A 25,516-nucleotide genomic window follows, 5' to 3' on the forward strand; every position below is an offset into this window, starting at 1 on the left:
CAACTTCTAAGCTACCTGTAGCACATTGTGATGTGCTCTGCATTAGTGATTGCTAAGGAAGGACTCACCTTTAACATAAACTCAAAATAGCATCCTGTGCAGTCCCCGAGCCAATTGGCTTGCATTTCCTTTATGCCATACCACTTCGGGAGATCTGCCAAACCATCAAGCATGGCCTACAACAGCAACAGAGGAAAAGATAGGAATTCAAGGATAAGTAAAGCACAGTTGTCCATACCTGGGCCTGCTTTGTCCTTCTCAATTAAACTCAACTAGTGGAGAATATTGCTTAAGAATTTTGACAGGGCAACATAATGGAACAATGTGACCCTTTATTGCACCAGCTGCTTGAGGTAGGGAGGGTGCTAGTGGGTTTCCAAATGCAGTTCAAGGTGCCACTCCTTACCATTAAGGTACTAAATGGCTTGGGACCTGGACACTTGGAGGACTGCTTCCTTCCACAAACCCTGCTCATCTTTTAAGACCAGCTGCTTGCATGCACTGTTGTCTTCAGAGGCACAGCTGGTGACAACATGCAAAGGGACTTTCTTAATGCCCCACATGTGGAATTCCCTACCTGAGGAACTTTGAGCATGTTTTTCTTTATCTGCCAGCAAATGAAGATATTTCTCTTGATATAAGCATCTGACTAAGTTATTGCTTAATTTTATTGATGGGAGGAGGCAGCGGTGGCAGCTGATGCTATTTTTAGTGTGTTGATCATTCTTAGGGATGTTGTTTATTTGCTTTTATATTTGTAAGATGGGTTGAGCAACTATTTCTTTGTAGGGGAAAAGCAAGGTTTAAAAAAATCCAGTTTTTAAAAAGTTGCTAGAGAGGCTCTTCATGCATAAAGGGGCACCAGAGTGGGGCAGGAGGCAGCCATCTGGCATCTATAGCCAGCCCCAGATATAACCCTACAGGATTTCCAAAGTTAGGAAACTAAGTCTAACCACTTCTGTTTTGAAACATGGAGCAAACCATTTGAACTTAGCATTACTAGAGACAGTAGTGAAGGAAGAAGAAAAATTTAAAAAGATATTTTGGGTACTTGATAAAGGAAGCTCAAATGTTGTCCACTATGGGGTTAAAAATTAAAACCAATATTTGAAATGAATTCCAGAGGACTAAGAAAAGTATTAAGGCACTAGCAAAGGGGCCTGGCTTTGGACAGGCTGGAACACCCCTTGGTTTGATGCAGTGAAGTCTTCAAAGTTGCCAGAGATGGAAAATTTGCATGTGGGTAAAGCAACAACTGCGGGCACTGCACAGGCATGTGCCTCTGCCACTGTGTACCTCTATGGCCCCCCACTCCATTTTCCTTGAGCCAGGGCTGCCCCACAGCTGGAGGGAGGGGGAGGCCTCAAACTACCTCAAATTTAAAGCTATGCTCTGTTTTGGGAAATCTTCACCAACAAAGGTACTGCAGTTTTCAAACAGAGGCACATTAAAATGACCTAAAATTAATCAATAGGTTTTAAAAAGAAGCAAATAATCTCAAGTAGATATTCCGAGGTTCTCCTTAGGTGTTTAGGTCTCATAGTCTTGGAACTATGGCACTTAGAGACATCCCAAGTTTTACAGACACAGAGAGAGAGCGAGAGAGAGAGACGGAGGGAGGGAGAGAGAGAAAGATTGGATAGAGGATTTGTGTTTCATTGATAGAAGGTGTCCATCCTCTCATTCCCCTTACCACAGTACCCTGATTCTCTCCCCTTTAGCATATTTATGGGGAAACAGAGGTTGATGTGCGAAGGAGGGAAAGGAACATCTCCCAAATCAGAACCTGACCCATGATGGTGCAGGAAGTAGATTTCAAACAGTGCCTCTGACTCAGTCTAAAAATCCATGCATCTGATGATGTAAAGCCCATGAAGTTTATGCCATAACAACTTTGTTAATGATAAAGGTACTGCAAGCCTATTTGGCCTTTGGTTTAATGGTTGACCATTTGCTCTTCTTTAATAGTAGCACCAAGTTGTCCACCAATGGAGACCTGCCCTACCTTGCCCTAATACAATGAGCAGGTGATTCAATTTTGCTAGGAAAGAATTGAACAATGTTATTTTGTGAGAGCCTAAGAAGCCCACACAAATTACCAAAATAAAATTCTAATAAAATCACAAGCAGAGATTGAATATAACAAAATGAATCCAAAAGGGAAATAAGGATACAGCTAAAGGTTAAAATGTATTTTAGCACACATTAAGGGCAAATCAACAGTAAGCAGCACTCACATAATGTACCAGGAGAGCAAAGAAAATAAGAAGTCATTATTTGTATTCACAAACGAGAACAATGAATGTCACAGCAATTTTCCTCATCCGAGGGTGAAGACAGAAGGAGCCATAGCAAATACCAAGATTTCATGTGAAAAAAAAAATGTGACTTTAAGAACATCAGAGCAGACAACTCTGAGGCTAGGAACGGTGTTTATTAAAAGGACAAGAACATTATCAAAATGCTACTTCAGAATATTAATAGCATTCAGACAAGCTGGTTTGTGACAAGCAGATATAGTGCTGTGCTTGGTAAAACAAGTGTGCTTGGCAAAAGTTTGATGACTAGTAGCTGTGCTGCTAAGCTCAAATCAGGCAGAGACTGTAGAAATAATGTCACTGCCCATTTCCTTAATATACATTACATATATGTACAAACACCTGATATAGAATTCTAGATGATGTCACTTCAGAAGATGCCTGTCTTACTTGCCCCATTCAGGTCAACCAGTATAACACCAAACTCCATAGGGCTCTATTACAAACAGATCCATGATGACACAGTGGCAGAAACAAGAAAATAAGAACATCATGTACGTATATTTGTTGGGACACAGCTGTTACACAATTGCAAGGGGACCCAGCTAATCATAGAATCATAGAATAGAAGAGTTGGAAGAGGCCATGAAGGCTGTTGCAGGACACCATATTACACCATCCCACTCAGATGGCTGCCCAGTTTCTTTTTGAATGTCTCTAGTGTGGAAGAGCCCACCACCTCTCTAGGCAGCTGGTTCCACTGTCATATTGCTTTGACAGTGAGGAAGCTTTTCCTGATGTCCAGCCTGAATCTGGGTTGCCGCAACTTGAATTGATTATTCCGTGTCCTACACTCTGGCATTTGCAAGAAGAGATCTGGACCTTCCTCTTTGTGACAGCCTTTGAGGTATTTATAGAGGCATATCATGTCCCCCCTCAGTCTTCCATTCTCAAGGCTGCACATGCCCAGTTCTCTCAGTCTCTCTTTATAGGGCATAGAACAGATAAGCTGTGTCAAAGACTTTTTAACCTACACCATCGCAAAAGCTTGTCAGTCACTGCAGAATGCAGGATAACTTTGCACAAAATACTTGGTAGTACAACACTGAACTGTATTTTTTAACCAAAAAGCACCATAGCAGCATGGGCCTGGCTTATTTGGGAAGGTTACTTGGGAAATATTGGTGTATGTTGCTGTGTGCAACACTGGGAACCATGAATAACTTTAGTAAGTGGTGGACGGGCAAGAGAAGAGATGGCCTTGGGGCAAACTGTGCTTCCAAGTGACATTGGCTATCACACTAAAAGCAGCTAACTAGGTGAGACAGAAGAAGCAATCAATAGCAGACACCACAGAGCTCCCAGCAAAAGTCTCTTGGCATGCTAACTTTTGTATTGAATTCCAAAGAGCTAACAGGCACTTGATTTTTCATGCTGATGTGGCTCAAGAAATCTAGGGGAGAAAAAAGGGACATCCTTTGTCAGAGACTCCCCTCCCATTTTACTTGTTTATTCCGCTAAAGCACAATTTCCAGGCTTTCCAACATAAAAGGGAAAATTTAGCATTCCACATAGGCCAAGTTCAGATTAGTCTGGTCTGATAAATCATGGTCTATTGGACTGGAAACAATCTGTGTGTCCACTCCTTTGCCCCCTCCCTCCTCCTCTCATGCATCCAAACTTTGGTGAAGTGCTCCTGGTTTCTTCAATCACAGCTTTTCATGATATCTGAACTATAAACTGTGATATAAAGACAAACCAGGATCCAAATTTAAAGTCACCCCGTAAACCATAATTCTCCAGATTCAGATATCACAGGAAACTGACTTAAAAACCAAAATAGCTTTGCCAAAGATAGGTACATGAGAATGGGAAAAGGAACAGAAATAAGTGTGAGCTAACATGACTTGTTTGCAGGCCAATAATAAACCATGGTTTGTCTGTCTCAAGGCCAAAGTACATTTCGAAAAGGGTTGGCTGGGGAAGGTGTGACAATGTAGAGGTGGTCAAGGCAAAAAGCATGGAATCAAAATGGCAGTGTACTGTAGTTAAAGCTCTGACTGTCAATAAGTTATAGAGGAAGAATCTTGCAGAATAGAGAAGATGCTACACAAAAGCCAGGAAATAACAAAAGAACCATGGTTGAGGGAAAGGACATGGCCACCTGGAAAGCCCTGTTGGGCCTGATCAGGACCACAGGCCAGAAGTTCTGCACCCTGGTTCATAACATCAAAAGCCTTACATTTGGACCAGGTTGCAAAGAAGCAACAAAAGATATGAATTAGGCTGAATTGCAACTTCTTCCTCTTGGTATACCTAAAACGGTGTTGAATTAGACACTGAAGTAAACCTGCTGAACTCCACCCTCAAGGAAGGAAGCATTATTTGGCCCTGGAAAGAAAGGAAATTTGTTTAGATACTCATCAGGACGTCAGTCAGAAAAGCGAGTTTAGCACATCATGTGACCCCTCCTGACATAATGAGAAAGGATCCACAACGAGTACTCCAGAACAAGGCAAGAACAAGAGTCGTGAGGCTAGATTTGTGGTAATCAGTGAAAGCAGAAGCCTTGTATATTCAAGTAAGAAGTACGTAAAAGAAACAGCAGCAATCTGTAAGGGAAGCACAAAGCACAAACCTGCAAATCTTCATCTACAGAAACAGTTAAAATTTTGAATTAAAAAAAAATAATAACTGATCCAAGTCATTCTCCCATATTCACATTAACAAAAGAGAAGTAAAAATTGTCAAGCATCAGTTTAAAATACTTTCAGAATATATAAAAAGTGGCAGCAGGAGAACAATAGGACAAAAGAAAATTGCTTTATGGAGAAGAGCATCCATTATGGAGAAAAGAGTCTAGCAATACAAGAGAACATTTTGAAATGGCAGTCAACAGCACCAGTTGCTAAGAGACAGAGAGATGAGAGAATTATAGAGTTGGGTATACCTAGCAAAGTGATGACCTAGATTGAAAACAGATCTGAGATATTACAAAGGGTGAGTGTCCAGGAGGGAACATCTCAAATTTCGTTCCAGATTTATGAAGCAGCAGGGCCTATATAAACAATTTAAATAGTGGAAGTTCAGTGGAGAATAAAGAGTTAGATCAGAAACTTAAAATATCAATGATCCCCTTTCTGTAAACACTGAGATGAAAAGGGAATGTTAAACTAGGAAAAGCCTGGCATCATCATGGTCTGAAAATAAGGATTTTATTAGACACAGACTCGTGACATTATATAAGCAGCTTTAAAGCCCAATAGCAAATACAGTAATTCTTCTGTGCACTGGAGTACACAGTGGATCATAGAATGTGAGTAGCAGTAAAATGACCATACCAAAAATCATAACTATCTTTATGAGAAGGTAGCACACTCGAGCTGCCCAACTGCCAAGGAAATTCCTTCCTAACACCTTTTTAATACAGCCTGCAGTCTGAACAACAAGAACCTGCACTACATGATCCACCATAAAATGCTGAACCCCAATTCAGTAAGAAGCAGTCCTGAAAAGAAAGGGAGACCAATGAATTTTGGCATACAAAATGACATTATGATATCAGGGAGGCAACTTATCCAGGAATACCTGCATTTTAACAGATTTGCAGCTTAATCCTATGCAAGTTCTTTTTTTCCCATTAGAAGGTCCCACTGAACTCTCAAATAAATATGAACAGGTTTGGACCCTTACACAAATTGGCCAACAGGAACATTTCATTTTAAGTATTTGGCCGCCAGTTCCACACAGGTTGAATCTTTGCCAGAATTCAAAGAACTATGTTAGTTCTGTGCATATAAGGGTTTTTCCATGCTTTTGACTGGATCCAGAATCCGTTTGCCATGAATGAAGGCAGCATCTGCCTGATTTTTGGGAATCCTTTTTTCCCCACACAAACATACCAGTTTGCCCACCCCATTCAGCTGGGTCTCCTGATACTTTGTGTAGCATTTTCCGGAAGGTGGATGGGCTGTGGGAAGGACAGGGCAGGGAAACCCACTTCCACAAGGATGACTGATCCAGAATAAATCTGGATCCAAACTTTTGTATCTGTTGAGGAGTAGCCCCCTTCACCATAAAGCTACACAGTTAACTATTTCAGAAAGTAAGGCTAGCTTAAAAAACAGTTTGTGATGTGGCCTGTGTCACCTAAAGACAAGAATCCCAGCAGGATGCTCAAACTCTTTGGTATGCCTAAAATATTGTGACAAATACTTGCCACAGCTATCTATGTGCCCTAGTTTGCAGGACTCATGTACCAAATTGCATAATGGGCACCATACAAATATTTATCCAAAACAGTTATTAGTCTTCTACACCTCTCTCATACACTAGCGTTTTCATAAAAACACATAGGAAATATTAAGATGCATTGCAATATTAAGCTTGAATCAGTCTGAGTCATTCATATTATTAACCATGCTCACTGATATGCTGGGACTTTTCATTTAACTTTTCACTAACATCTGAGCCTCCTGTTGTTAAACTAACGTGGTACTACCATTTTCCCATCTGAAAACAGGAAAAACAAAATGTAGTTCCAAGTCTGAAAGAAGGATGTGTACTTATGCATAGTACTGTTCAAATGTTCTGCTTGTGACACAAATGAGTAAAAATGGCATAACATATTTTGAATAGAACTGAAAGCCATTGAGCTCTAGCCAAAACAACAAATCTGCTGAAAAGAATACAAATGGATCCTGTTTAGAAAATTTAAGAAAATGTGGCTCAACAGTGCTAACAAGAATATAAAGTAAATATATTACTCCCAAATTATTGCTGGGAATTTTAGAAAAAGATAATAGTTAATTTTTAAGGTGTGCTAAGCTGAAGTTCTGTTCTTTGTAAAAGCAGAACAGAAGCACTCATTAAAAAATCATACATATTAAAGACACAGCTAAGGAAAGTTAGGACAAAAAAACCCCTTCTTCTCATCTTGACTCTACTTTTATTACTTCTCAAAAAAAAAGTCATTTGGGTAAGATACTTTAGTCTGTTAAAGAAAGATAAACTCCTAAAGCAATCCTTTAGAAAGCTTTTTCGCTTATTACAACAATTTAGTATATTGTATGTGGTCTGGGTTCTTATATCAGTTTTAGAAAATGTAGAATTACTTACAAGTTTAAGGTTAAAAAAAGCTTTTTATTTCCCATGTTGAACATATACAGGAAGCAACATTGGCATGATAACTACCTAGTTCTCTCAAGCAAATGCTTTAGAGCACTAAAATGTTGCCTTTTGTCAATAGGTCTTTTTATCTTAATGCTAATATGCTTGGAGAAAAATCCATGAGAGATGAATGAGTCACAACAGACAGCGTTATGTTTGGTTATGGAAGATGCAAGTTCCAATACTTCCTCCAGATGTGAACAGTGTACACCTATGCAGTTGCCAATGGCATTCACATGTTTGACTTTGGTGACTGCTCACCATACACCCTTGAATCAGGGAAGAGAATTCAGGTGAGGTGTGCATTGTCCTCACTTCAAGCAGGGAGGAAGAGATCAATCCTCCAAAGCCATCTAGCATGCATAGAGAACCCTGGATATGGTCTTGTCTCTGATCTCACCACTTCTGAATACCTCCAAAGTTTAGTGCAACCTCAGGAATGATCCCTCTTGCCTTTCTCTGAAGGCTGAAGCAAATCTGCCCTTGCTTTGGAAGCAGCTAGCCTTCATGGTTCCTAAGTGTTCCCAAAGTTCAGCATCAAATTTACATCCCATCCTAAGCCCTCTGTATATGCCAGAGGGCTCATGGGAAGGTTTGCTGGAGTCACAAACAGTATGTAGTTACCAGAGGCAACCAAACTTGGTAGACCTCTGGGTCGTGGAACTCATGAAGAACCTTAGGAAGTCAGCTGTCCTACCTTATAGGGTTATAACAATACAAATAAAGGTGGCAAAGCACTTTGTACACTGAGAAGTGCAATGCGAATCAGAAAGACTTTGCTTGACTACGTGCTCTGATTCTTCTTGAAAATATTATCCCCTCCTTTAAATTATTGAAAATACTGAAGAGCATCATTATCAGAAAACTATAATGTGTTATGCTATCTTTGTAAATGGAAAATCTCATATTTATATTTAAATACAGAAATAGCAAACAAACCACTATTTATCCAGAAGGGTAACTTGTGGTTCTCCAGATGTTCTGACTTATGATTCCCTCCTATTGGCTATGCTGGTAAGGGATGATGGGAGTTGTCGGCCAATACATCTGGAGGCCCACAAGTCGCCATTCCTGCTTTATCAAGTTCACTAATATCAGGCAACAACAATTCAGATGAAGGACAGTAGACAAGTTAATGATATTATTTTTCAAACAATGATTTTTAAGTTTCCTAAATATCAGTTTAAAGAGTCCTGCAGCATATAGAAACATTATTTGGTTTCAGTGTGAAGAATCAAGCTAGTATGCATGTTTAATTTTTTTCTTTATCCTGCCAACAAATGCTACAGTAACTTCTAATGAATTCATTCTTAAATTTGTTTCTTGCAACAAATTGTCAGGAATTACTGGCTTGTATAATTTGGAGGTGGGCAGAAGGCTATTTGGACTTCCAGAAGCTGCTACCAGCATGGCCAATAGCCAGGAATGCTGGAAACTGCAATCTGAAACACCTGAGATTTACTTTCTGCCTACTCTGTTCTATAAAGTCTTAGCTGTTTGCTGAATTAATGACCTGGGGGGGGGGGAGACTTGCAGAGCTGTTTAGCCCATCTAGTTTAGAAGTGGGCAACTTGTGGCCCTACAGACTGTTAGGCCTCCAATTTCCATCAGCCCTGGCCAGCATAGCTAACAGCAAACAGTAATGGAAGTTGTAGGGCAAAATTCAGAAAAGCCACAAATTTTCGATCCATGTTCCAGGTCAGCAACCTGTTAAGTGTAACAGTAGTAGCAACCAGCAATGAAGCATGTCTTACTCTTAGATTAAGGTTCGTGTGTGTGTGTGTCTGCAGAAGAGGCTAAGGCTGTTTCTTAGAAATCTAGCAGAGTTTGCAACAGCATCAAAATCCCCTCTCAGACTGTAGTACAAAATAGCACTTTTTCCCAAATAAAAATAAGTTAAGGAAGCTACCAACAGCACATGTGAGCCTTTTCAAGGTCTCTGTATAGATTACCAAGTAACTATGGAAACTAACTAATTCCACTATTAGTATCCCTTGTTAATTATTTTTTAAATTAGAAAAATACATCCTAAAAATAATCTAAGCATGTCTACTTAGAAGTAAGTCTTATTGCATTAAATGGAAGTTAGGTAAAGGTGTATAGGATTGCAGCCAAATTCTTCAGAAAGAAAGAAAGAAATCTCCAGCAGTCATTGCTAGAATGAGTTTTCAAAAACCAGAGAATGATCTGATAAGCATGAAGCATAATGGATGTGCACAACATTATAAAAGATGTACTTTATATGCGAATCATGCTAGGGGTCTTCACCCTTGTAGTCTCTATGGCCATTTCTGCTCATTAGTCATAGTCCAGTAGAAGCTATAAAGGATTGTCCATAAATGACACACTGAGAGTGAGTTGGCAGTAAAGCTGTGATAAAGGCGAGGTTTATTGTTGGTTAAGATGGGGGAAAGCATGACATGTACGGAGGGAGACGTCAAAATAAGATTTCTGAAGTGTGTGACACTTTATGGATGGTTCCCAAACACTATGGATGTCTTGTGACATGATGAGAACAATGTGCTAGTTATTGATCTCCTCCCATTAAAATAGCAGACACAGCATACTTCTGAAAAAGTGTGAAATCTTCACTTTATTCTTCAACCAATACACTTACTGTCAATTGCTAATCTGGAGTAAATACGCCCAGTGAGGCTCAGTGTCCTTTAAAAAAAAAAAAACCAAAAAAAACTTTTTTTAGCCTTTTCTCCCAGAAAGTTGCTGAGTGTGCCTGGAGGAATCATGCTGCTGGGGGTGGGAGTAGAGACAGAGATGGAAACCATTTTTGCAGACCTAGTCTCTGTCCTCCTTCCTGCATACCAGAACACTCACTTTTAGCTTCTATGATGTTATCTGAGGTTACTCTTCTGACCTTGGAAAGCAGGTGGTTCTTTCAGCAGTGATTACAGGGGGAAGGAGGAAGGACTGGATCCTGCCATTACAGTATCTACAGCGTCAGGAAGGGGTATCTAAAAAAATCTTATATATCTTTCTATAGCACCCTCCTTCTAGACCTAAAAATCAATTATGATTTGCCATGCATACATGCCTGACATATTTGTGCATTATTAAGTGTCAGAGAACACCCCCCCACACACACACACACAACTTATAATATATTGAAAAGCTAGCAGTGCCAAGTACAACAGTGGGTTAGGGTTAGTCATACTTAGAGGAAACTACCAAAATGAACGCAACTTTCAGTCCTGAATAACTTAAAAACCATTATTTCAGTGCTCTTCTCTGCCTATGAACAAACTGAGATCCAATCAAGTACCTAGAATACAACAGAAATCACGGAGGGTTACTAGGGCATATCTTCGGAGCCTTTAGGGAAAACTACACTGAGAAAAATCTCAGTGACAGAAGATGCTTGAGAAAGAGATGATATGTATGTGCAAGTGCTAAGCGGAATGTCCTGAAAATTGCCAAGGCAATGAAAGCTCCAAGGGTATGAGCAACTCATTAACAGCTTCCATCCAGTTCCATGAAACCTCATATAACCAATATTTATATAGTCAACATTTGTGCAGTGCAACTTTCCTCCATCCTGATGACTTTCAGATGTAGTGGACTCCAGCATGTAGTGGACTGCAGAGCATAGTAGCTCTGACCAGCACGGCCAATGATCATGAATGATGGGAGCTGAAGTGCAAAACACCTGAAGGCCACAACAAACCTTTGATTAATTATATATTTCAAATGGAGAGGAGAACTGAGACTGAGCGACTTGCTTATAACTATTTAATGAGTTTATGGCAGAGGTAAGATTCAAACCAAGGACATCTGTGAACCAGCCAGAGAACTTCAGCTATTGGACAGTATAAAAAGGTGATAAATATATAAATAACCCCTATTTGTAGCCCAGTTTCTTAGCCATTAAACTCACTGTCCTAGAGGAAAAGAGCAAAAACTTTTAGAGGGACAACACACACATGCAGCCAGTGTCTGTCATGTTAACTAAATCGGCCCTAGAGCATGATAGATGAATCACTGCAGAAAGTATTCTAAATGCTCTAGGAAACAAGTATACTTTGTCAAATGCTAACTGACAGGGCTTATGATATTTGCTCAGGAGTGTTTATTCCACAAAGATTTTAAAACATTAAGTCTGCAATTTTAGAAGTCAATTAATCTTCCCTATTGGCCACACAGGGAAAATGAACAAACAAGTGCAAATATTGCCAAAGAAAAATAGTTCCTTAAAGCATTCACAGATGCAGTATTCCACAGGCAAAAATATGTTTGGGTGTGGATTTAATGTAGTTATAAAAACAGGTGCTTATGCTAAAAGTTATGTTTATGTGGCGATGGGGCCCAGCTTTCTCACAATACAGCACTTCCAGCCTGTTCTGATTTGGAACCTGAGATAAGGTGCTGGATGGACAGGAGAAATTAGTGGGTGATTCTTCAAAGTCAAAGTTAACGAGTAAGTCAGGTAGTGACAAAGCACCCAACCATCTTGAGCACAGGGTGGGGTAAACACTGTAGGAAAGAGGGTAGCAAGTGAATTCTCAGACAGTGTCAAGACAAGTTGGTGAACCAATTACATAACATCAGACATTCCAGACATTTGGCTCACAAGCAATGGGAACCACCCTGAGGGCGGTCAAGACTCTGGAAATGGATGGGAAGAGGGGGCCATTCAGTCTGGCATCAAGTCATTACATAGGCAAAAGCTACTCCCACAGATCAGAGGAAGTGTTACTTCGACTTATGCACTATGTTGTCCTAGAAAATGTCCTAAAACACAGCAAAAACCGGTAAGCTGAAACAAAGGACTCTATTTTATAAGCTTTTTGTTTTGATCTGCCAGAAAAGAAAATGGCAGGGAAGAATGTGCTCATGACATTTAGTATGACCTGCCCTGCTTAATGGGTTTATGCTGAGGATGCTCTTCAAAAGTAGAACAGCCAAAAAGGTGTCTTGGAACATTATAATGATGATTACAAGGCTGGTACTAGCTTATAAGTCATCAAAGGAACTAAGTCCTGCTCTTATGTTACAAATGTCAAAAAGTAAATATTCTGCATCAAGATTGCATATGCTAGAACTTTCAAGCTGGATAATAAGCTGCAAAGATCTTCTGAGGGGAGGCCCCACTCTCATTTATACTCACACCTTTGCATAGGCAGATGTTTTAATGAACCATTGTTTGAGATATTTCTTTTCCACTTTTGCTCCTGAGCGCCATGAACATCCATTTTCATCCACCTGCTCATTAGCAAGCACAGTCTGGTCGACGGGATCCCAGTTAACCATTGCCTAAATAATGCAAGGAATCAAAGAGGAGGAACACTGGTATTAGTAGGCATGTCACCTCAACTGGAGTCAGATTTTTGGATGGCTGTTTGGTACAAATATAGATTTGGTGGGCTCCCAAATCACATGCCAATTCAATACGTTACCCATTAGTGCCTTTTATGCTCTGCAGAAGCCAGAATTTGCATTTTAATTTTTAAAACTTTGGTAGCTTTGGTTTGACCATTTGTAAACTTTAGTTCCTTTAACACCATTGAACCATTTATAGTGACAGAAAATGGTGATAATGCTGCACAAATGTTGAAATGGGTTCAAAGGGACACTATTAAAGAATGCTGTGGAAGTTTGGGCCATAATTGGAAAGGAGTTTCTCGGGTGTGTTCTTAGCGTTCTGAATTTCTGACTCCACTCACCATTTCCAGGCAAGGCTATGGGCTGGGCTCCCCCTGAATACTAATCAATCAGCTTTGGAATCTTCCCGAAACAGCTCTATGCACACAGAGACCACACGTGTGATGCACAGAGACCAAGGAGAATAACCTCAGGCCCAAAAGCCAAATCTGGCCTGCTGGATGTCTCAATCCAGTCCTCTGCAGGGACCCAGAAGGCCACACCTATTTTCTCCCAAGCACTAATCTTTCAATGGTTTCCTGGCTTTTGCATGTTTTCCCCATTCTAAAAGATCTAAATACGTCTCCTAAGGGGCTGGGGGTGAGAAAGATGGCTGCTTTGGGCACAATTTCTCAAGGGCTACTGGCTGGTCTCCAGAAGAATCAGAAGAAGGGGGAGAGGAGCAGGAAGGGGCCTGGGAATGGGGGCCATCCTGAGACATTGAGAAGAGAGAAATGGAGACACTTCAAGACCAGACTCCCCAGGTCAGCATGCAGTCTCTGGGAATAACCAAGATGTACAGTTGGCAGGAGGATATTTGGAGCAAGGGAGTTTCTCAGACACAGGCAAGAAGGTACAGCTCTTGACCCCTTGACACATTGTCAGCAGAGGAGGGTGATCCAATTAGAGGACAGGCATGCAGAAAGGAGGTGAGCTTGTTTTCAGAAGGCCCCTTCCAAAGGGATGGGGGTCAAGCATGTCATAGCAAGAGTTCCTGGAGGTGAATACATTGGGTTCAACAAACTGTTGTGTGCATACTGAGAGATTCATTCTGAGCATTTGGACAATAAAGAATGTTTTGCAAGGAAAAGGTCTGTGACTTTGAATGTGCAAAGAAGGTACCTCAGCCCCTGACATAAGGGAGCTTTAGTTACTTGAAGCAAGAGTGTTTTGCTAAAATATATTATTACTTTTGTACTGCCCAGTAGCCAAGGCTCTCTGGGCTGCTCACAGCAAGTTGCTTGCTCAATTGTCTGTTTCACCACCTCATCCTTTGTGCATTCCTCCAAACCTCATTCCTTCATGATACTTCTCTTTAGAGAATGGAGTCTGCTGTGTGAATATAGAAAGCAACTGTCACTCATAGGCCAGTCTTTCTGATTCTCATTAAATTTGGTTCTCTGGCAAGCTGGAGGAAAGATTTCACACAGCAACTCTTGCTTTCAATTCTTTATCCACTGCCACTTCTGACCTTACTAGGCTCACTCCAGCAAAACTACCAATCTACAAACTACTATAATAGGAATGCATTTTAACTTTAAAAAAATCTATATATGCAAGGGATTTCCGATTCTTTCTTGTGTTTCTTTGAATTTTCAAAATGGATTGCACTTTATATCACGAGAATATTTCCCAGAGCAGCCATGGGGAATCTAGAAAGCAATACTTCCTTTGGGGCATTAAGGTTGCAGTCCTTATACCCACAACATGGAAGTAAGTTCCATGAAAGTTCAGTCCCACTGAAATGGGACTTATTTCTGAGTAGGCATGTATAGGATTGTTGCATACATCTTTGAAGTGATTTTCTTTGCCACATCAGAAAGTCTTCTGAAGAGTTATTTGCTTTCTGGCACCAGGCCAAGATCTTTTTATTTAAATGGCATTTTAATTGTTGATTGTATTTACTGATTTTAACAGCTTTGGCCAGGATGTCTCCAATTGCATTTTATTGTATTAATGATATTTATTTATTTGTAAGCCACCCTGAGGCTTAGGTGAATGGGGCGGCATATAAGTCCACTAAATACATAAATAAATGAAGAGAGGGAAAAATCCCAAACTGTCCACAAAAATTACTTTAGGTCCATGGTGGTATTAAACTGGGCAAAGGAAAATGGTTTCCCCTTCACCTCAAAATTCAACTGTATTTTGGCAATGTTTAACCTCACAGAAAGCTAAAATATTTCTGCTAGTTCAAAACAGAGTGATCAGGCTGCTAAATGGGGCTGGCTAGTGAGAGCATGATTCTTAAAAAAAAAAAAAACTTGATTCAGAAAGTTAACACTTATATATGAAACTTTAGGTTTGGAACCCCACTTACTTTTACATTAAACTATCTGTGGAAGCCCTCCTCTAAGTGCACATTATTTAGAGTAGTGATGGCGAACCTTTTAGAGATCAAGTGCCCAAACTGCAACTCAGAACCCACTTATTTATCACTAAGTGCCAACACTGTAATAAATCCTGAATTTGCTGACCACCAATGCAACTGAGCGACATTCCACTGGCCACCAGCTTTTCGCCGGCCCTGAAAAATGTATCTGAGTGTATTTCCTATCTGAGTGTATTTCCTACCTTTCCTACCTTCTGCTAAAATCACAGACCAAGCAAATCCCTGGCAGCTCACTGACCGGTCATGCAAAAGCTCCTCAAGTCGCAGCTAATGAGCGACTTCATTGCCTGGCGCTCTTAATCTTTCTGAATATGTGCGTGGTTGCTGGGGCAATGACGTGCCAACAGAGAGGGCTCTGCATGCCCCTTCGGGCATGTGTGCCATAGGTTCGCCATCACTGATCTAGAGGCTCATCTACATTTTGATCTGAGGCACCAGCAACTGGGAAGAAAATCTTCTTGGCTATGATACTCCAACTCTAGCATGTTAATTCCACAGAGTTCTTCCTGGAGGCTACTTTTGTGTCATTTGGAAGATGGGTGAACACCTTTTCATTTGCCCAGGGCAAAACAGAAATTACTTTAAGTTCCTATCTAGCAGCTCATGTCTACTCTAGGACAGACACCGAGAACCCAATCCAGAGCAGGACCTTAGCATGGGGAATACAGCACTCTTAAGATCTGAATCAAGGGACCCGTGACTACCTTAGTATAAAAATAAAGGGGAAAGGATGAAAGTTTCTAGATGTAAATTTTAAGTAAAGTTTGTTTTGATGTAAAACTTTGGTGTAGATGGGTTATATGATGTAGCTAGCGTTCTCTGAGTTTAATATTCTATTGTTTTCATTTGCCATTTTAGTATCTTCTTTTTCTTATTTATTTGCATCATTAGCCATACTAACAATAATAATATGGAAGGGTACAGAGAGCAGTGTTGAAAGAAAATAGGCAATCTTTCATCAGCTTTTGATGCAGAACAAAGCCACAAACACACATGCCCCACATACACTGTTATGTACAACAAAGACTGAAAGTGTCATGAGCTGAGGTTCTTCCTTCAAACAATCACCAGCAACTTTATTGTTCCAGAGTACAAATCAGCTGGAATGGATCTCTGAGCATGCACAATGCAGTTTGTTGAACCCAATCTAGTGTCTACCTCCAGGAAGGAGGTAGAACATGCCCGGACCCCATCCTATTGGGAGGGGCTCTCTGAAGGTGAACACATCTCCTCTCTGTGGGCTGCTCATTCAATTGGGTCTCCTGCCTCGGCTGATGCTTTGCCATGGGGTTGAGTGCAGGGGGAGGGGGCTGATCTGCTTCTGAGAATTCCTCCCCCTCAGAAAGCCTTCCCACTGGCTGTTCACCTTGGCAATTTGCAAGAGCTGCCTGGCTTGGCAAAACACCTGGCCTTGAGATAATCACCTTGTCTTCCTCCTGAAACTCATAATCTTGAGCTAATCCATGTTCCCCAATCTCACTGGAATGTGCTTCACTTTCCAATTCTGAATCATAGACTGGAATGCAACCAGCAGTCCGTGGGAAGCCCACCATCCTTCTTACTCTCAACAGAAAGGTGTCACACAGACTATAATCACTCAGGATTTTTGAAGTCACATCCATTATTTAATAAGAGAGAGGTCAACTTACTTCATTCTGATAGGCTAATCCAGCTTCATGAAGTTTAATAAACAAATATTGTGTCCACTTATAGTACTCTGGCAAACAAGTGGTTATTTCCTGAAAACAAAGCAAGAACAGTTCCAGGATCACCACAGTAAGACTGCCACAATACAAGCTTTTCACCCAAAAGACTATTATCAGACCTGGGACTGTACATACAATGATGAACTCCTGAAGATCCTGAATGTTGTTTATTTTATTTTATTTATTTTTGAATTTATATGCTGCCCACTAATCTAGATGAATTCTCTAGGCAGTTTATAGCAAAATACTAAAAAAAAAACACAATAAAACCAGTTAAAATCTCAATAAGAAATAAATATCACAATTATACCCAGTAAGCAGAACGACAGATGTCAAAATAAATAGCAAATTTCAAGAGTGTTCTTGGAAGTATTCAGGGAAAAGAACTGTTTTTGCCTCGTGCCAAAACAAAGTTGGCGCAAGGCAAATTTCTTTGAGGAGCCTTTTCCATAGATGAGGGGCATCCACCAAGAAGGCCCTTCCTTCTATTTACCATCCCCTTTATCTCCTTAAGGAATGGATCTTTTAGAAGGCACTCTTGCCCAGATCTTAATGGGATACTAGGTATATATGGGAGCAGACAATTCTTTAAACAGCCAGGTGCTAAGTCATTTAGGGCTTTATAGATCAAAACAAGCACTTGAAATTGGGCTTGGGCTACAACAGGCAACCAATGCAACTAGTGTTACATGAACCTGGGTGTTAATACCTGCCACCAGCTACACGGCCCCTTTTAGGACCAGTTGAATTCATTGGACCATCTTCCTCATGTAAAGAGCATTAGCATAATCTAATCTGGATATTACCAGTACATGCAGGACTGTGGCCAGGCTCCATCTATCTAGGTAGGGGCAAAGTTGGTATAGTCAATGGGACGGGGTTGTCGAAGTCACAATCCAGCAGACATACATTTATATACATTCATTAATTAAATGCATTCACTTTGAGGATCAGGAACCTGTTTTACAATTTGAGGCCGGAGTGCACTTTTTACAACATGAGAATGAGGATATTTGGCTTCTCTGGCCTAAGTAGCATAGCTATGTTACTGGGCTCAGTACAGCAAGCAACACAGACCCATCTGCTCAGTCAAGTGCTTCATTGACTTGTCTGGCTATTTCCCAATTCTGTAAGAATCCTAATACCACCCATGAGCATCACTCTGGCCAGGGTATAGAAGCTCACAGACGTCTTGTTCAAGGCAAAGCAAATAAGGCTAGCCTCTCCTCTCAGCAGTGATACAGGAAAGCCAGTGACAAGCCATCAAGTGGTTTTGTTGGTTACTTTCTAACCTTCTCCTCCTTCCTTTTTCTTCCTTCCACGTGCCTATTAATTTAGATTGCAAGCCTGCAGGAAGGATTTGATTGCTCTTGATCTTGCATCATATAAAGTACTCTCAGTTATAACCAATTGTGCCGTTCTGTCAGCAGGATAGAACCACAGGTATTAAAAGCTTCCACCTCACTCTGCCAAGTCCCACACTCAGAAGGGTCAGAGGACCCTCTGGAATTGATCTGGGGAATAAACAAGAGGGAGAAAAAAGAGGAAAGGGAAGTCCCAGCACAGAAGTGCATATCCTATTGCACAAGCAGACTTCTGCTTTCATGAGGGCTAGATCCAACCCACTGTGAGGATGTGTTTAAGAAATATTAAATATCATCACCACTATGCCCTGCTGGATCTTGGCCTGTAACACAGCCTAAGTACATGGCACCAAAATAACCATATTCTTTCCCTGTTTGCTCTTTTTTCTGTTGTTTCTCCTCTACTGAGTTTTAGACTGTAAGCTCTTTGGGGCAGGGAGCATGAGAAATGCTGATGCCAAGATAGGTGTGTGCATTCACGCACATCCACATCTATCTATAATTATGTCACTTGTAAATATGAAAAATAAAGGGTTTGAAAGAATGCCCAAGGGGTAATGACATATGCGTTAATTTAAATGATCTCTCCTTGGTACTGTATCAATAATTTAGCTCCTAGAAGTATGTCAATATCATTTAAAATGTATCACTGTCAAAATAAATTTGTTAAAAAGCTTACCCGATCCCAACTGAAAGACAAGCCAAACGCATCAAACTGATCCCGCATGTGCTGAATATTACTGTAAGACAAATAAAACCCATTTTTCAACAGAAGAGAATACTTCAGAGGCAGCTGAAATCTTGGAAAACCTAGGAACTGCTTCCCCATCTTCCTCACAACTCCATCCATCATTCGCTTTACAAGTGCACTCTGACAGATTCTTTCTGAACACTACCGGTTAACCTGTATCATGTAACTTCTGCCAGTGTATCAAGCAAAGCACTTTTCAAGAAAATCTTATTTCAAGTCCAGCATAAGGGAAAAGTGAGCTAGAAATCCATTCACACACTTGGGTAAGTTAACTAAGGCACATTAATCCATCTATTTTATGACTGTACTTCCCACTCCCCAACCTCACTCAAGGCAGGCAGCAAGGTGTGCTGAGCCAAAGAAAGAACGCACAGTTTGGGGATCAGACATGGTTATACATCAGTTCTAAGACAGACACAGAAGTCTAACACCGCACACAATTATAGGTTTTCAAGGTCACTTGTGATGCATTTTGTGTAGAGAAAGGTAAACGAATCTGGGAAGGAGCAAGAACAGCAACCAAAGCATGATTGCCTCTTGTTTCGGCACTGTCATATTTGCCCAGTAGCTATAAAAATAAACACCTTTGCGTCCATTGTGCAGGATGCAATCCATGCTCAATTGCTGCATTCTCTGCAGGTAATCCAAATGCATCCCATCCCATTGGATTTATCACCTGTAACAAAAATCAGAAATGTCATTCTTTGTCAGTTCCCAGAGTGGATTTAGTAACACCTTCAGGGCTCAAAATAATGAAGTATCTTTCCAAATTCAGCATATTCACTCATCACAGGATCAGCCAAACTCTGCCCGTTGCATATAACTTAGCTGTAAGTACAATGTATGAAATATTTTTTGGGTTACTTGGTAACATGCTGCCTAAGAAGGTCTTTGACAGTTATAAGTGGCATATAAATATGTGAGTGAGTGAGTGAGTGAGTGAGTGAGTGAGTGAGTGAGTGAATGAAGCAGGACACCATATGCTCTATATATACATATACCAGCATCATAAATTAGTTTAAAACAAGTTTAAAAGTGGCCCAAACAATTCAAATTCAAAGTTTAAAACAAAGGCCAACCCCCCCCCCCCCGAAGCAAAATGATTCAGTGTGGCATAGATATTAAGAGTGTTGAGCTAGGACAGGGGAGTCCCAGGTTACAATCTCTAGCCAGTCACAAAGTTTGGAGTGCAAACTTGGGTCAATCATTGTCTCTCAGCCTGTGAAAATAAAATGGAGGGGAAGGGGAGGAAATTCATCTACTACCTTCCTTAGGATATAAATGTAATACGGACATAAATGCAGTAATACATAATATAAAAATAAAGTAAAAACTTTTCTGTTAAAAGTCAAAGAAAACAAGAACCCTCAGCCATGTTTTCTTAGTTGGGATTCCATAAGGCAGGGGCCATCACAGAGAGAGCCCTGCCACTACTGCCTGAAATTTTACATATCTTAATGGCAGTTTAGCAAGCAGGGCCTCTGATTAACAAACAGACATAAGGGTACAGGTAATCCTTAAAATATCCTAGATCCACAACATTTAAAGCTTTAAAGTCAAAACCAGCACTTGGAATTGGATTGAGAAGTACATTGACAACCAGTATAGCTCTAACAGAGTAATTCAATCCATCCATTGAGCCACAATAAGGACAGAAGCAGCTGCATTTCCTACTGAAGTAGAAAAACAGGGCTCCCCAGAGTTCTACTGTTAGCACATGAAGTTCAATTCCGGCCTCTGCTTTTAGTGTTAAGGGTTCATTGTTGAATACACACAGAGAGAACAGATGAAAGAAAACAAAGGCATTCAGAGAGCATTTTGCTCGTCACTGAGTAGGTAGGCAGACTCCTCACACATCTGGGATCAAGGGAGGGGCTTTCAGAGCAGGTAATGATACTTCTAGAAAGATGAATCCCTAAGCCTCTTTTTCTAGAACATACACTCAGGGCAACTGGTCTTTGTCAATCGCTACATGAACATGCAGATTGCAAAGAGAGAAAATATATACAAATAATACAGTTCTAGGGTATCTTGATGGAATTTTGCAAAACAAATTCTTTATATAAAACATGTAGGAGGACGAAGATGATTTTTTAAAAAAATAGCTATCAAACAAACAAAGCATTAGAATTCTGTTATGTATTTAAATTGTACAAAGGAAAATAGCAGATATCTGACTATTTTGCATATTTTATTTTGCTGGTTATGGGGAAGTACAAACTGTCAAGCGGAACACCAAAGTCCTTCCATCTGACCTCTATGAATTTGGAATTCTATCCAATAACCTTTGGCACTCAAAATTATTTAAAGTGCTATTTCATAGAATCTCCTATTACCACAGTACAGGTCATCCAACTAAATGCTTGGACCAAACCTATCTGTTTTGGCTTTTATGGCACTGCCATAAATGCCTACTTAGATAAGCCTCCAGTTATGTCTGCTGACCCACTTGCTTTGTGTACTGACAGCCCTGCAATCAATCAAGCCCTGCAATAAGTCATTCACATGGCTACTGAGAAGCCAGACACACATCTAGGGACACACACAGTAATTTATTGAAAGGTTTTTTTACCCTATTCTTCAGCTAAAGAAGTTCTCAGGGTGACCTACTGATCAATAAAAGACACTCCCTGTCCTCAGGCTAACAATCTACATGACAAAATTCAACACCAAAGGAAAAAAAAGGGATGGGAAGGGAAAAGGAAAATGGCAACTCAGACACCAGTTCTTAGAGATACAGAGTTATTATAATGATCAACTGGGACAGAAACTGTTTAGGGAGAGGAAAAGGAAGATTACTAACATCTTAGGAGACCTGATGAAATGGGCCCCCTTCTCATCCCTTCCTCTGCTGCAAATGTAGAAAGAGACATCACATACATGGCACACGCACAAACACACATGAAAAAGGAATACATCAGTTCATGCATACATAAGGAAACAAGCATCTGTCTCTCTCACACACAGATACACAGTTACACATAACAACTTTATAAATGTTCAGCCTGTAATTGGTCTAAATTGCTCAGACATAATTAGAACATATGGTTTAAATATGGCTTAAATCAGAAGCAAAGCAAAGTGGAGAATATTACACATTTAACCTGACAAAGGAATGTATCTAGCAAATCGCCTAAGTGCCAGACTGGTGTTCTTAACCACTACACCACATTGGCTCTCAATTACCAGGACCCTAATGATCTGACAGGGGCTGGATGTCCTCTACCTTCCTCACTGGCTCCAACTTGTACCTCCCAATAGCAGCCTTTATCATCTAACCTGCTCAGCTAAATATATTGATACAAACATAATTTCTTATTTAATATTTCAAAAGGAAAAATAGAGCTAGCATTAAACTTTTCTCACTGAACTCCTATTTACATTGCATGAAACACCAGGGTCACACTGTCCAACGATATCAGCACAGCATCTGGAAGGCCTTAAATTGCTCACCCCATATTATGGCAACAGATGTTTTATAACAGCAGCAGCTTTCTTACAGTTACGAATGTGCTGCCATAAAGCACATTCAATAAATAGAATTGCTTAACCTTTTATAGAGTGATTAGCACTGGGAACTAATTACTGTTTTAAAGATAAGTGATGAGATCTCTAGGTCCCTGACAAGTTCACCACACTATGAGGCATAAGCTTCTACTGAGGAAGTTCAGAATGATTAACTGATGTTTATACTTGTCACAGAAGATCAACCTGAACAGATTTTTTTTAAATCGCTGTGCCCCATAACACACTTCATGTACAAGTCTGTGCATATTTCTTTTTATTTTTCCTACATTATAGTGACCCTGTGAGTGAGTGAGTGAGTGAGTGAATGAATGAATGCCTTGAAAAATGTCCTGTCCTTATTTTTAATTTATTTATCAGATTTGTGTAAAAGCCACCCATTAGCTTCACACTCTCTGGGCAGCCATTACAATAAAAATGTGACTAATAATATTAAATAAAATAGTAGTTAAACTATCTTACTAAATAAACAAAATAAAAACACAATATATATAATCAAATGAAAACATATATTAAAAAATTAAAAACCAGTTCCAACCATATAGATGGTATAAATAGTGCCATTGGTGCGCTGGAAAAGAAAAAAAAAATGTCAGGTACCTAAAACTCAGTAGGGCCGGTGCCTGACAGATCTCCAATGGGACAGTGTCCTTGAAAGCCCTGATAAGCTCTTGTAAACTCAAGGCTGTGGCTCTCTTTACGGAATTATTCAATCTCTTAGTTGGTCTTCCTCTTCTTGTGCCTTCACTTCTCTCCATACCACAAAGATGCTAAACAACCAGTCAGCTAAGAGTATACTCCTCTTCCCCAAGGTTTCCTGAGTTCTCTTTGGCCATACACTATATAAGCAACCTGCCTGCTCCAAATGTAAGGGTGAAATGGCATGTTACAAAAAACATGGGGCTATCCTTGAAAAATGATAGTTCTGCCTCACATTCCTGAATTCCCTCTGCGACACCTAGCTCCTGTTACTCCACAGTATTATTCCTCTGTTCACCTTCAATTGCTGGCAGCCATTAATACGGATTTGAGAACAAACATTGAAACCAATGCAGAATACAGAGGAGGAGAAGGGGGAATCTTTACATGGGGCTCCCATTTTGAGTGGAAGGCCTGTGTTCTTTGTAAAGCAGAGTTCTGTCCTAAGCTGGTATACAAATGGAAGAATTCACATTTAAGTCTGCAGGATCATGAAATGTATAAATGAGTACCACAGTTCTAGAGGAATGTATGTATAAAACTGGTCAGTCTTTGTGGCCTATTGCAGTCAATGGTAAGGCAAGAATATTACTTTTTAAAAAAAGTAAATTTGTAGAATCATCATAAAACTACGTATCTAAAGTGATTACAAGTACTCTTTTGATAAACTTATTAACAAGAAGTATCACTATTGACATTGATTTAGGTATGATGTTTTACACAACAGTTTAAATGTAGCTCAAAATGTATCTCTGAACTAAAAATGTGTATTTGATTGCAAGTAACTTCAATTTACATTCAGAAATAACCAGGAAGACTTTGCCTGTAACTTTCTGCAAATTTTATGTGAATATTAAAATCACACACATAAAAATAAGTACAGCCACGTTTCTCTCAACAAGATTTATTTAAATGTCAGAGGTTGATTAGTTCTTTCCCAGGCTCTACCTAAAATTATTCACATATTCCAAGAAGGATGTTAATACAATATGCCTGATGAGCAACAAACAAGGAACCGGTGAGCAAGGAATCCTAATTTTAAGAACCATCTAGCTACCAAAGGCTTAAGGTATTGTCCAAACCCAACCACTGTCCCTCCCATAAGAGGGTCTGTTTAGGAGGCAGGGTGAGAGAACAACAAATGAGGAGAAAGGTGAGGCGGGGATAAAGCAGACAGTTCAGAAAGAAAGCTTGGCTGGATGGTACTACACTTAATAGAAGCACTTAACACTGCCATATTTTGTTGCAGATCCTGCTTGTCTAAGTATAAGGTTAAAGGCAGCTAAGCCATAGAATGCTGAAGGGAAACAGGGAATGAGGAAACCCCAGCGACACCACATAATACCCTGGATGGCAACACCAATCTTGGGAGTAGGGGAAGATGCAAGCTAAGTAGTTAAAAACTGTCCTTCCCATACAGTACTAAAGTGTGGGAAGTACTATAGAACACAGTGAGGAAAGGGGGAGACAGTTATCTTCTGTGAGCCCCAAACCAAGCTATGCAGCTCCTATAACCAGTAGCAACTGCTCTAGACAGCCAGCAAAAAGATCTCCTGACCCATTTCTAAGTTTTCTGTGCAGCAGCAGAAACTTTTCCTCAAATTCTATTTTTGCAAGACTAGCCTGCTTACCTGCTTGGGAGGAACGTATCTGAACTTAGTGGTTCTAACTCCTGGGCAAATATACTGCAAGGTTTTTAATATTCCTCCTCCTGCTTTTTCTTCATTTCTTTCCTTCTTGATGGGGTTCCTATCTTTCCTACATCGCAGGCCAGGAATCTGGGCATAAGTGTTGCAGATTCATGCCTTTCAAAAGTAAATGATGTCATTATCAACTTACTAATATTGCTGAAATTAGTTCTTTTCTCTCTGAACATACAACTATCACTCTTGTTCACCCACTAAGCCATCTAGGCTTGATTACTATTATCTCTTATTTATCTAGCATTATCCATTATTCACACTACAGCTCATCTCAGGTTGTTTACCTTAAATATCCTGTTTAAGGATATTTCCTCTTTACACTAGCTACCTTTCCCTTACTGTGACCATTTAAAAATAATATTGTTAAATCCATGCACCTTGTTGTCCTCTGCTTATTTTCTTAATTACATTTAATATTCTTTCTAGATCTTTGAGTCCCTCTGGTACCAATCCTTTAGATCAAAGATTGCACTGGTTATTTTGCCTCTACCTATGGAGGTGGGAGAGCTCGTGTTACCCTTGGGACTTGCTGCCTCCAGGTACTTGTACAATCCCACCCTCTTGCCCTATGAGAAG

At 40.1% G+C, this 25,516-nt stretch overlaps 1 protein-coding gene across 4 annotated transcripts in view; it reads right to left on the reverse strand.

Annotated features, from left to right (window-relative positions):
* Nucleotides 1-25,516, reverse strand: part of LARS2 (leucyl-tRNA synthetase 2, mitochondrial) — a 71,017-nt gene that overhangs the window by 37,251 nt on the left and 8,250 nt on the right. For all 4 annotated transcript variants that reach the window (XM_044456208.1, XM_044456190.1, XM_044456199.1 and 1 more), the window contains exons 4-8: nt 19,598-19,689; nt 18,942-19,002; nt 16,842-16,931; nt 12,549-12,692; nt 69-176 (exon numbers count right to left, since the gene is read on the reverse strand). In XM_044456208.1, coding sequence (XP_044312143.1) covers nt 69-176; nt 12,549-12,692; nt 16,842-16,931; nt 18,942-19,002; nt 19,598-19,689 — 495 coding nt within the window. The remainder of the gene's footprint in view (nt 1-68; nt 177-12,548; nt 12,693-16,841; nt 16,932-18,941; nt 19,003-19,597; nt 19,690-25,516) is intronic.

The sequence above is a fragment of the Varanus komodoensis genome, unplaced genomic scaffold, assembly GCF_004798865.1.
Source record: "Varanus komodoensis strain SLA01 unplaced genomic scaffold, ASM479886v1 scaffold10, whole genome shotgun sequence".
Lineage (NCBI taxonomy): Eukaryota > Metazoa > Chordata > Lepidosauria > Squamata > Varanidae > Varanus > Varanus komodoensis.